The 13426-nt window shown below is 43.2% G+C and overlaps 1 protein-coding gene across 3 annotated transcripts in view; it reads right to left on the bottom strand.

Annotated features, from left to right (window-relative positions):
- The window catches only part of LOC102450730 (N-alpha-acetyltransferase 25, NatB auxiliary subunit-like), a 161494-nt gene that overhangs the window by 51671 nt on the left and 96397 nt on the right, over positions 1 to 13426 (bottom strand). For 2 of the 3 annotated variants that reach the window (XM_089775109.1, XM_089775111.1), the window contains 8 exons: positions 13271 to 13422; positions 12070 to 12195; positions 11501 to 11744; positions 11151 to 11274; positions 10644 to 10709; positions 7734 to 7831; positions 6106 to 6216; positions 4969 to 5115 (listed from right to left, as the gene is read on the bottom strand). In XM_089775109.1, the coding sequence (XP_089631235.1) occupies positions 4969 to 5115; positions 6106 to 6216; positions 7734 to 7831; positions 10644 to 10709; positions 11151 to 11274; positions 11501 to 11744; positions 12070 to 12195; positions 13271 to 13422 (1068 nt within the window). The remainder of the gene's footprint in view (positions 1 to 4968; positions 5116 to 6105; positions 6217 to 7733; positions 7832 to 10643; positions 10710 to 11150; positions 11275 to 11500; positions 11745 to 12069; positions 12196 to 13270; positions 13423 to 13426) is intronic. The other variant, XM_089775110.1, reaches the window with a different exon arrangement.

Genomic DNA, 13426 nt, shown 5'->3' with positions numbered 1-13426 from the left:
AGCCGGGGTTGGAGAGCGTCTGCGTGCAGCGTAGTCGGAGACGGATTGTGGTCAGTAAGAATACAGGCTATGGGAATGTCGAGAGCCACGGTTGTCGTGATGGTAGGCGTCGTGGCGCGGTGAACGGTCATCATGGAAGCTGGAGTGGCTGCCGTACCGATAATGGTACGGGGAGCAGGGTGAGCAGGAGCGGAGGTGTGATGTCCTGGACGAGGCAGGAGAGGCAGCGAGATGTCTGTGCTGGTGCCTGCGATGGGGAGATGCAGCATCCAGAAATGGGGAGGGCAGTCTGGACGAGCAGCGAGGAGAGCGGCACGGCGTGGAGATCGCAGTGCCGGCAGAGAAGAGGACGGTGCTGGGGAGAAGCAGTGGGAGCAGGAGCAGCTGCGGCGTGGGGAATGGAAAGCAGCAGGGCTCCAGGATGATCAGGTTGCGGCATGCGCTAAAGCGCTAGCCGTTGAATCACTCGGCTCCTGGTGCAGCGGAGCAGGAGCGATCGGCACCGCGCCGGCTGGACAGGTCGGCGCCGTGTATTCCGGCACCGCGCGGTGACTCGGGGGCGGTGCCGGGGCCGGTGCCGTGGTCGGGTCCGGGGCTGCTCTTGGCGCCAGCTCAACGCTCAGCGTCTTTGCAGACTCCCGTGGCCGCTTAGGCTTAGAAGCCGCTGAGGCAGGAGGACATGGCTTTATGATGCCAGAGGTCCCAGGTGTCTCTGCCTGGCTGTCCCTGTCATTAAAGGCAGCTGGCAGGGATCTTGCTGGAGACAGGGTCGTTTTCTCCTGAAGTCCCGCAGTAGGGGAGGAAGCCCAGCACTTGAGAGGCTGCTGATTCAAGTCAGCTTGCAGCGGCTGTAGGGCTGTATCGAAGAGGAACATACGGAGGCGCCTCTCCCTGTCTTTCCTGGCTCTGGAGGTGAGCCTAGAACAATGACGACACTTTTGGGGGATGTGAGACTCCCCCAGGCAACGAATACATTCGGCATGGCTGTCCGAGGCTGGCATTGCCTCACGGCAGGAGCTGCATTTTTTAAACCCGGTTCCTGACATTTGCTGGCAGCTCGCTGCTTCTTATCTCTTGTTGTTGTTAAGGCTGATAGCCTGGTAATGGCTCTGGCCAGCTATCTTTTGTTCTTGTTATCTCAACAGTCTGTCTTTTTTTTTTTTTTTTTTTTTTTTGGGTGAACGGAGCTCTATACAGAGAAGCTGACAGGAGAACAGCTGAGAGGCGGGAGGTAAGAGCCGTCTCTGCTTTCACTCCCGATAGTTCTTGTTTGTTCTTCCTCTCTTGAAAGAAATTTTTTTTTTAAACTTTATGGGGAGAAGAGGGGAGAGGGAGGAAAAGGAGATTTTTTTTTTTAAATATAGAAAGGGAGAACTAGAAGCAGTCTAGTTCTCTGGAGACAGGAGCGCAGTTACAGGCATCTGCAGCCTGAGGCGGTGAAGGGGAACTGGCGGAGGGGCCGGACCGCGCGACAGAAAGAGCACGAAAGCCGCAAGCCTGTGGCACATGCGTGGTCCGGCCAGACACTGCTAATGACAAGTCTCCGTCTGCGGCGCCGGGGCAAACCCAGCACCCATAGTGGAGCACCCGCAGGGACATCCCCGAAGAAGAACACCAACCTACTTTTGAGTCTTGTACTTTAGAAAAGACTCTCTGAACACATTTAAAGACAAAGGAAATGGCTAGTTTTGTGCTTTATGCGTACATCTGAACTCAACCTTCCACCACCTAGTGTCAATGATATTTTGAGGCTCTGAAGAGGGGCAGGCTATCATTTAATTGAAAAACAGACTCAACAAGTAGTCACTGAGGGTGTCTGTTAGAGGAACGACAATGTACTTATTTCCTGGTGTTATATCATCTTGGTTCTTCAGGGCATCTTCTCCCTCATTTAGTCAAAGCAGCATTCACTGCTTCAAAAAGGATATTTCTTCATCAGGAATAATTTTCATATACATCTTAACACATGTTGTGCCTGAAATTGCCTTGGGGGGGGGGGGGGGGGGGGCGCGGTGGAATCTGTCATTGGAGATATTTAAGAGCAGGTTAGACAGACATCTGGCAGGGATGGTCTAGATCAAGGCTACTCAAATTTGGAAGCCCCAGGGGCCACAATGATACTCTCAGCACATGCCAAGGGCCGCAACTTAAGCATGGTTGCATATATGTGCAAATAGGGTCTGATGGACATGAATACAAAGATTAAGGCAAGACTACACAACATGCAGGCCCCATGTGAATCAGTTCTGCTGATATTAATAAAATGCAATAGTTACCTGATTTCCACCCATGTGACAGCACTTTTAATGAGCAGTGACAGTCCAGGAATTACTACTAAAATGCATATCAACAGAAGACCATTATATTGACTACTTTTTGTGTTTTGGCTTCACATTTTTAACAAAATCAAACAAAAACTGCCAATGCAGTACTAGAGTATAAGTACAATCAATGTGAAGATTATATCTGCAAACTTTTCACCAGCTGTTTCACATCAGGCTTGTATTCTGTTGTAGCAGCACAGACAGTTGGTCAGATGTCTGTCAATAAGAGAGGTGCGCAGTTTTGACTTGATTCCCATGGAGGAGAATGAACTTTCACAGACATATGTAGACCCAAAGTAAGTTAGCACTTTCTTCACACATTTCAGTAATTCAGGGTACATGTCTTCCATAGGTCATCCAAAATGTTTGTGTCCTCTTCCTTATGCCTAGCTTTTAGAATATTATTGTTTTGCAGTTCTATCATCTCTTCATAAAATGTGGCCCTCTCAACACCAAATTGCACTGCTGAAGATGAGACTGCCTTTACCTCAACTGAAAATGGAGGTTCAGTAAATTCAACAACTGTCTTCCAGGATTTGACATCTAGAAAAAAAGAAAATTCAGTTTTCCGCTCTGAGATGTACTCCGTTTACAAATAAATAAATAAATAAATTTCCAGGCAAAAAAGATGCATGTTCACTCAGCTGTGTCACTTGTGAGTTGAGGACGGGAAAGTGAATTAAGTCTCTCACGAAGCTCATCTGCAAAAAGGGCCAGTTGTCTCTGCATTTGAAACATCGCACATCAGAGAAGGCAGGTTTTTTCTTTGCCTCGAAGTTTAAGATTGCGTGCATTTAAGTGGCATCATATCAGTGAAAAAAGCCACGTTTAGCAGGAATGTCTCTGCATAAACATGACAGTAAATCCTGGCAATCCTCTGCCTCCAAAAACACTCGTACAGCAAGCAGTAGATCCATAAACAGATCTAACACTTTGCCTTGACTCAGCCATCTAACTTCTGCAAGCATTTCCAGGGCACCATACTGTGTTTGGTACTCCTCAGCTAAAGCTCAAAATTGTCTGCTTCAAGGCATTTGCAACAATGAAGTTGATGATTTTTGTGACACTATCCATTGTGCTCTTGAGAAGTCCTCCCTTCAGTTTGCTGCATAACGGTTTTTGGTGCAGAATGTAATGGTATGAAAAGAAATCTGGATTTTTCTTCAGCAAAGAAATTAGCCCCTTCTCTTTTCCCAACCATGGAGGGAGCGCCATCAGTTGTTACTGAAGTAAGCTTTTTCAAATCAATTGCTGTCAGGTGGATACAAGTCTTTGAACTCAGGGTGACAAGACTGATGGTGCCGTTGCAAGTTTTTCTTCTTTAACACAGCAATAGTCTTTGACAAAGACGACACATTGGTTTTCCATTTATCTCTGCAAAAGCAAATTCCATCTCCCAAACAGGGTTGAAAACTCTGTGTTCATCCAACAAGCATCTCTTCTTTCTTTCTTTCTTTCCATTTTTAATGCTTCTTATTAAAAAGAAAATTGAATACCAGTGTTTTGGGTGTTTAGCTTGACACTTCAGGTTGTACTTTTTTCTTTTTACAGTAAGATCACTCCAAGAAAAGTTTCCAAGCCAGAGAGCTCCAACCTGCAGCAGGAAGGGCACAGGTGACCGGGAGCCCTGTCCTGGATTCCCAGCAGGGCTGACGTGCCCACGCAGGTGTCCGTTGCTCCATGTGGGACGGAGGAAGGGCTGCCCAGCCACGGCACCGGACCCAAATGTGGCCAGTGAGAGCCTGTCGGCACCTCTCAGGCTCTGCCCATAAGGCTGAGCAGCCAGCACTTCCCATGATGCCCCGGCGCTCCCGGCACCTCCTCCCAGGGGGCTAGAAACGCAGACACCCTGTACCAGTCTGTTCCAGCCAACCTGTCTGCTTGCATCTTTCAGTGCTCACCCTGCCTGGGAGATGCCTCGCCATTGTGGAGCATGTTCCCAGTGGAGCCCACGTTCAAAGGATCCCACCCTCGGTCCGCATGTTGAGCCCCGCGTAAACCCAAACCGCTCCACAAACCAACATGCTGCAGGCCGCATGCGACCCATGTGTTGATTAGCCCTGGTCTAGATGGTGCTTGGTCCTGCCACGAGGGTAGGGGACTGGACTTGATGACCTCTCGAGGACCCTTCCAGTTATAGTGCTCTATGATTCTATATTAGTCAAATACTTTAACCACACAGATTTCCTGTCACAATTGTGCTCTCTCTCTTATTTGATGTCATGTCTTTCTATGCTGTAAACAACATTCATTTTCCTGGCAACAAAATGTCACACAGCATTTGTTCTCCACATACTCAACTCACTTAAAGATACATAGGTTTACAATTCTCAGGTTCCAGTCACATTTTTGAAATTAATCATTTTGTGGAAGTAAACAAGATATAAACAGTTTAGGGAAAGTTACTATGGTGGACTCCACATGGTAGGAGCTTTACAACAAGAACTCTACCACTTTAGGTCAGTTTCAACCAATCGACACACTATTCTTTTTAGCTAAATAGACAACTAAGTCAATCATATCAGTGGTTATTAAAGCTTTTCCAATAGGTAACATTTAAAGAAAAAGGTGAAGCTAGCAAAGAGATATTCTCTAGTTTTTTTTTTCCAAAAGAAATCACATAAAATAACGTAGAGTTTCTTACCTGTGAAAGTAAAGTGTCATCTATGGACAATTCATCAAGTTTAAATGCAGTCAGAATTATTTCAAGCCCTTTGATATGATCTATAACATTGGAAATTAACGTCTGTAGCTCAGTAACATAATCCAAAAAACTGGTAAATACAGGTGGCTATGAAAATAGTAAGAAGTGACATTAATATAAATTTTACATCCATTTTAATTCTTTGTATACAACACTCAAGTCACTATTTAAAAAAAAAAATTGATTCCTCTGTGTCCCAAACCACAAGTGTATCCTTCAAATATAGCTTAAGTAGTAAGGCTGGCTAGCGGGCAAGCATTTCCATTTTGTGAAAAACTGAGCTCTTGGAATGTGTTTTTATTCTGCTACGTAATCAAGCTGACTCTAGAAGCCCGTGGTTAAGACATGAATCTGGGACTTTTTTCTGCCCAGTTTGAACCTTAAATCACTCCTGTTAGAGTTGTTCCACTTAGTAGAAAATCATTAAACGTTGATTAGGTCAGAGAGAATGACTGATTATTGCCCAGTGGTTAAGGCATGCACCAGGGATATGAGATGCTAGGTTCAAATCCCCTGCTCAGTTTGGGTATGAGAAACCTTCTTGATGAAAGTTTCATTGAAATAGAGATGTTTTCTTGACAAATTTCAGTTTAGAACTGGCATTTTCCAATCAAAAACATTTAATAAATAAGTCCCACCTTGAACTATTCAAAATTATACTACATTTAGTAGTTAATTTGTTGGTTTTTTTAAAAAATAAACTCTAAAATGACGAAAAATGTTATGTACCCTCATTTCAGAAGCCTTTATCTTCCTTTTTTTTTTTATTTGGTGGGAACAATTTGGAAACCACATTAACCTTGGGCTTAAGATGGTTATGCACAGAACAGAAATCATACTAACTGTATCCAACAGGCTAATGCATACATTCATCACAGTTGGTTATGGAACATTCTACAATGTTGCATTTTTCCATTAATTTTCAGAAGCACATAAGCAACTTAGAATTCCTAACTTCAAAAAGTGGCATAGGAGAACCCCTTAATGGAGGTTAAGCACTTAGTCACTTTTGAAAATTGGACTCACTTTGGGGAAGTATCTTAAGATTAGAACTCATGTCTCCATCAAGTCACCTACCATAACTACACTGCTTTCTTTTTTTTTCTTTTTCTTTTTCTGTAAGCTTGATTTGAAGGGTTGTAGGACACTATCACAGTAACTTGACACCCATAGAGTGATGGAAATTGTCTGAAAGGAAGAAAAACAGATGTACAAGCATGGCACAAATACAATTAATACTGCTGAGGCTGTTCACATCTACGTCCTTTAATAAAGGCTTAATGTCAGGGTGGATAAAAATCAATGCTTTTTTAAAAAAATGGAGACTTTTTTTTAATCAAAATACTAAATTTGTTTAAAAATAACAGTTACAATTAAATCTCATCACAAACATGCTACACCTACACTGACAGTCTTATAACATGAACGAATGGCTCTAGTCTGTCCAGTCTAACAACCAGCTCTTCCTGCTTCAAAGTTCTGGGCTTTCAATTTCATTCATTGTTTCTGAGCATACTAACGTGCGCAAAGACAGACACAGACGAGATAGGGTTGTTTTTGTTCCACGCTTACATGGTGGTGGATCTGGGCCAAGCACAGCAGAGGAGTTAGTTAAGATATTGTCTGAGAGAGAATAAATAGGAAAGGATTGAGGCAGCACAGAAAGGAACAGTGGAGTGGACTGGAAAGAAAAAGTCAAGCCATTATTCAGTGCACACACACAGCTTCCTATATTCCCCTACACTGTTTCCCAGAAGCCACGACAGTTCTTCTGTGGCATAAGACTCTCTCTGGGAATATTTTCAAGAAATTCCTTCCCTGGGTTTAACAAAAAAAAAAAAAAAACCCACACACACCCACACATGTGGGGCTCGTCTACACTGGCCCCTTTTCTGAAAGGGGCATGCTAATTTCACAGGTCGTAATAGGGAAATCCGCGGGGGATTTAAATATCCCCCGCGGCATTTAAATAAAAATGACCGCCACTTTTTTCCGGCTTTTAGAAAAGCCGGAAAAGAACGTCTACACTGGCCCCGATCCTCCGGGAAAAAAGCCCTTTTCCGGAGGATCTCTTATTCCTACTTTGAAGTAGGAATAAGAGATCCTCCGGAAAAGGGCTTTTTTCCGGAGGATCGGGGCAAGTGTAGACGTTCTTTTCCGGCTTTTCTAAAAGCCGGAAAAAAGTGGCGGACATTTTTATTTAAATGCCGCGGGGGATATTTAAATCCCCCGCGGATTTCCCTATTACGACCTGTGAAATTAGTATGCCCCTTTCGGAAAAGGGTCCAGTGTAGACGTAGCCGTGAAGTGTAAGCAGCACAAGATGATGATGCAGGGCCTAGCTGCAAGAATGAAATATCATAAGGAAAACTGCTTATTGGGAGAAAGTGATGTGAATACAGCTGAAGAACAATGTAGATCAACTGGTTAGTAACTTAAATAAATCACTTTGCAATGTATCATTCTTCATGACTCTCTATGCCTTTTAGTGTAAGTGTGGTTTAACAATTAAATTCCCAAGCCGTTTGCTAAATTGGATTATTGCTAGGAAAAAAACCTGTGGTTAGCTAATCCTTATGGCTTGCTTAATTGGATAACTAGGTTTAGATGGTTGTAAAAGAGGAACTTTCATATACAACAATTAAATTAGAACAGCAGGAATTTGCAAAGAGACCAAGAATTGCAGTAAATAAAAATATGCTTACCTCAATAAAAAAGACTAAGTTTTCTAAAATGTTAGGATGAGTTTTCAAGATGCCATCTCTGACTTCCATCAAGTCACCTTTACATTTATTGAACAAGTCTAAAAAAGGAAGATAATTTTTATGTTCTCAATATGGATGAACATTGATGCTTATGTATGTTTTATGTAATATACTACATAAGTACATGAAGCTACAAATGGACTACATTTCAAACTAGCGTACAACAGGATACAGTTAACCAAAGAGTACTTCTAAAAAGTGGATAGTTTTACAATAATTTCTGAATGAATCTGTAATGCAAAACCTTTGTCAAACTTGGGATGGGATGTTTTCTATCGTCTTCTGTGTTTATAATTATGTGCACCTTTTAGGGATGTAAAGGGTTAAGCAGCTGCACAGTAAGCATCACCCTTTCCAGGTAACCGGTCAACCTTACCAACCAATACTTACCAGGTAAGCAGTTAACTGGTGGCCTGGCCAGGCTGCAGCAGCCATCTGCCCAACATGAGCGGGGGGCTGCTCTAGCCTGGTCAGGCTCACTGAGTGGCGTGGCCCCATCTGCCAGATCCCAGTTAAACTTAACATTTAACTGGTAAACTTTCTAAATGGGATTTTACATCCCCAATGTGTTTCACATCAGTATAGCCAGAAAGAGTGTCAGATAACCCAACATTTACCAGGAAGCAGTTTCACCAGAAGGTTTTTATTAACAACAACTGGTTTAAATCAAAACCCAAACTATCTGCTTACAGGAAGAAAGATAGCTACAGGTGGACATAAAAGGAGACTATAAGGAAGGTTAAGAAAAGTAAAAGGCCAGTTTTACATGACCGTCCTTTTCTGACTGACTAAGAAACTCTGCCTGCATTTTCACAACATTCTCATTGACCTCAGTGGAAAAAAATCCAGCCCTCTTCAACCTACTGATATTTTGGTGGCTTGATGTTTTTCCTTTTATCATGCAAGAAGTTTTCTTTACAGACAGAAGTTTACTCAGTTACAGGGTTAGTTTAAACCACGTGTTTAAACCAATTTTAGTGCTTGTGAAGGGTGCTGGACTGACAGACCCAAGGAACACAGCTCCCTATCCTACAAAACCGGATACAGGTTGAACCTCTGAAATCTGGGACACTGGTCCAGCAATATCCGTGGCCCAGGAATGCAAACCAGCTGGGAGCCCCATCCAGTGGGGCACCAGTGAGCCCTGTCCCTGCAGAGCCCCGGCTGGGTGGGGCAGCCAGCGGCAAAAGCGGGGCAGCCGACAAGCCCTGTCCCGGGGATCCCCAGCAAACTGCATCAGAAGTGGGGCCAGCAAGCCCCATCCCCGGGAATTCTCGGTTGAACAGGGGAGAAGCAGGGCCATGGTGGCTGGGGAGCTCCATCCCCAGGGAGCCCCAGCGGGCTGGAGCCCAAGTCCAAGCCCTGCAGTCTGGATCCCAGTGGCAGTGGGGCTGGAATAGAGCCAGCCACAGGGAGGGGGAGCGTCCTGGGAGGCTGGTGGCAGGGGAACTCCCCATATCTAGCAAATTCCCTCATTCAGCACGGGTGATGTCCTGAGGGTGCCGGATAAGGGAGGTCCAACCTGTACAGCTGAGACAGTACCAAACGCATTTCACCAGAATGACATGAAGGGAAAGTTCATTCACTCCTTGCTCCCTCTGCTTGGGCTACAAGGTTGCCAGTTAGCACCAGTGTTCCCTCTAATTTTTCCCACCCATGTGCCGAATAAATTTTATGTGCACCAAGGCAAGTGCAGATGTGCACTGCCAATAGAAACACATGCTGCTGGCTCTGGATGGCTGTGGGTGAGCTCTGCTAAACAGCTGGGCAGCACCTGAATCTCTCCTGGGCAGCCGCCCAAGCACTCAGCTTACAGGAACACTGGTTAGCACCCTAGTGCGACAGACAGACAGACAGACAGACAGACAGACAGACAGAGACCTCTATGCTGGGAAACGGACTCAGTTCAAACCCATTTCACAAAATATCAGGTATCAATCATATGGTGGTAACTTTTGAACATTACAAACAAATTGATTAAAATTCTTATAGGGTTTTCTCTACCCCTTTAAATAAATACTAGATTATAACCAACCAACCAACCAACCAACCAACCAACCAACCAACCAACCAACCAACCAACCACACACACACACACACACACACACACACACACACACACACACACACACACGCGACATGCCAGAGCATTTGACTTCACTGCAGTAGTATAACTAAACTATTGTGTGCTTAAAAATACAACCTTAATCTGTAATGACTGATTTTTTTCTTCAAAATTATCTGTGTCTGGAATGAGGAAAGAGAGAGTATTTCTAAACTGCATCTAAATTATTTGGATTATTCTTAGATCACCACGAACCAGAAACCTAGAATTACAGTGTGTGACTGGTAGAGAACCCATGGTCCTATTTTTCTTTTTTTGGGGGGGGAGGATAGCAGTGAAATAATAGAATATGCCAGTCTCAGCCTACAGCAATTTAAGGATGACATTATCAAAAGAAGGCTAGGGCTGACTTATGGTGCTGTGTAGACGCACCCTAACTCGAAATAAGATACACAATTTGAGCTATGCAAATTGCGTATCTTATTTCAATGCTATTCGGAAATAACTTATTTCATCATTTGGTGGTGCCTACATAGTGCCAAATTTCAAAATAAAGTGCTATTCCAAAACATCCCTTATTCCTCGTAGAATGAAAGTTGCAAGGGACGTTGGAATAGTGAGCCTGAAATAACGGGCTTGCTGTGAAGACGCAGGATAGCTATTTTGGGACATTCCGGTATCCTGAAATAGTGTTGCAGCATGCACATACCCTTAGGCTCCATTTAAAAAAAAAATCACTTTTAAAGTGTCATCTGGGCTACGTTTATTCCCAAACTCTTACTTACCTGTTAATTGTTCTAGTAAAGATTTAAAATTATTCCCTATCCTCTCTTGGAGTTCTGTTGAATCTTCTGGAAGAAAAGATTTATTTGTAACTATTTTTACAACTTTTTTCTGCTTCAAATACACAAAATTAAAATTAACAAAAAAAAAACATGCACTGTGTGGAATGCTTCAAGCATGTCCAAATGGTACATTAATATTGTAAGAAAATACAGGAAGACTTAAAATCAAGCACACAAGATAAAATAAAGCTATGATTTTCTTCATCACCTAAGATGTCATTCAAAAAAACAAAAACAACCCTAACCCTAACCCCCCCCCCCCCCCCAAAACAAACAAACAAACAAAAGAAACCACACACACACAGGGTTGGTTTATAAGTTTGTTTCCAACTCATTAATAGAGTTTATTCACTAAACGCAGAGCCATTTCGAAACTCTATGGATACTTCCACCCCATGCAACACTCCACACAAATTGGCTTAACGTTCCTGCAACCCAAACACTTACCTAAGCCATTGGTATCTAGTTCATAAACATCACTAACAAGATAGAACAAGCTAGTCTGGCACTGACAGCTGCCATTCCTGAAGAAGCCAGCCATTCGGGTAGGAGGAGGGCCAAGAGCAGGATACTAGGCAAGAAAGGGGGGGGGGGGGGGAGAGAAAGAGGACAGAGAAAGACATTGCAGCTTACCCTTAAACAGAAAATAGCATTGGTGTCTGACATCTCAGATTTCACACACTACAAATTCAGGATCAATTAAGTGAATTTTGAAGCACTTTACAAGATTCACAGAGTTTCTGTGTTTGCATTCATGGTCATTAAAGATTCTGGGATCACTTTTCCTTAACAAGTACCTGGATATTCTGCTCAAGAAACCGCTTCCCTGAATCCACTGCTACTTCCAGTTGTTGAAGCAGGGACCGTATTGTATCAATTTTGGATGAGACACCATTCTCAGCAGTCTTTTCAGAGTTTTTTGGGTGAACAGTATGATTAAGAGTTGGGAGTCCGCTTACTAGTCTTAAAGTTAAAGATCGGATTTGCAACCAGATGGTTTCTTCCTCCAACGACAGTTTCCTATGCACCTCAGAAATGTCCCTAGAGAAAGGCACCAAACGTTTTTAGACGAATGTTTTGCAACAGTAGCAAGCTTCCATGAACATCCTTTATCCTAGTCTGGTGCAAAGCTTTGGAATCACATGAGGAGAGGTGTAAATGACTGGAAAGTCAGGGAATGGTATTAATGTCAATGAGCAAAGTGAGACACTGTTAAAAACTGTGAATGATGCTCTTGTTAAATCTGCACAAATTGTCCAGCCTAGAAAATATTTAAGAGATACTTGGAATTTATCTTGAAATGATTTTCTCTATAAAACACATTTCTGAAAGGCTGACCCCTGCAGTTCTCAGCTGTTATACTCACCTGTCTTTTGGATCCCAATTAAATAAGACCTTAAGGTCTCGGTTGTCATGCAAATCTTTCCAAGGAATGTCATCTTCCTCTGGACTCAGACTCATGGACTTTATACTTTCTTCTAAACTGGTTGATCTAACACATAAATATTAGTATTATTAAACCAAATGCTTAATAGTTGAGGTGAAAGCCCAACCCACAGATACAGTCTATATTCTCTACAGAGCACATAGCTTAACTACCATATATATTAGGGATGTGATCTTGTAAATGTTTAAATAGTTAACCTTCACCATTACACACAGCCTCCCTCTGCACTGCTGCCTCTGATACAGAGGCAGCAGTGCGTGGAGGCGGCTCCCCAGTTTACATGTTTACCTTAATAATCATATTTCAACATCCCTAATAGATGTGTCCAGTGTTCCCTCTAAGCTGTGGGGCAGCACAGCTTCACAGGTGATTCATCAATCCTGCCCAGTCAGTCAGCTCCATGCAGGGAGCCCTGAGCCTCTGACTGGGCGGGGCTGATGAATCACCTGTGAAGCCAGGCTGACATGCAGCTTAGAGGGACACTGGATGGGTCACAGATTTTTTATTTTATATTGATAAAAAGACAAAAGACAATTCTATCTACTCATGTTGAAGAGATAATGCTGGTGGGGACAGCAACTAGCAACTGACGCGGACTAATTGGAGCTTGTACTCAGGTAGTATTGGAGCAATTAGAACTATAGGATAAATAGTCTCATTTCTTATAACGAAATATGTTGTACTTCAATAGCATCTTTCCTCCGAGCACCTCAAACATTAAACCTTCCAACATCCTTTTGAGGTACCCTAATAATGCAACACATTTTACAGATGGGGAAACTAAGGGCTTATCTACCCTTATTATGCTACAGCAGCACAGCAATCGTGCAATCCACCTTCCCAAGAAGAGGTAGCTAGGTTAATGGAAGAATTCTTCTGTCAACCTATGCAGGGACTTAGGTTGGCCTACCTTTGCTGTTCAAGGGTGTGGATTTTTCACACACCTAAGCAACACAGTTAAGCCAATCTAGTTTTCTAGTGTAGTCCAGGTTTAAGGCTTGTAAGGAAAACAATTCCAATAACTTTTATCGGGTAGGAAAAAAGCGTTTCATCAGGAAAGGCTGTCCTCCCCATGCAGAATCCCTGACTGGTTTACTGTACTCGTCTGCACCATACTTACATATTTGCTTCAAGTAAAAGGTCTAACAACATCCGTTCAGTGCGGACTTGTGCAAAGTGAAGTGAGGAGTCCAGCCTATTTCTAAAAGCAATGAATTCTGGGATCTTCTCAAATGCACCATACTTGTAGGCTTGAATAATATATTCTGAGGTCTAG

This window comes from Pelodiscus sinensis, chromosome W (genome assembly GCF_052426305.1).
Source record: "Pelodiscus sinensis isolate ZL-2025 chromosome W, ASM5242630v1, whole genome shotgun sequence".
NCBI lineage: Eukaryota > Metazoa > Chordata > Testudines > Trionychidae > Pelodiscus > Pelodiscus sinensis.
The sequence above is the reverse complement of the archived record's forward strand: the minus strand, read 5'-3'. Positions and strand labels throughout refer to the sequence as shown.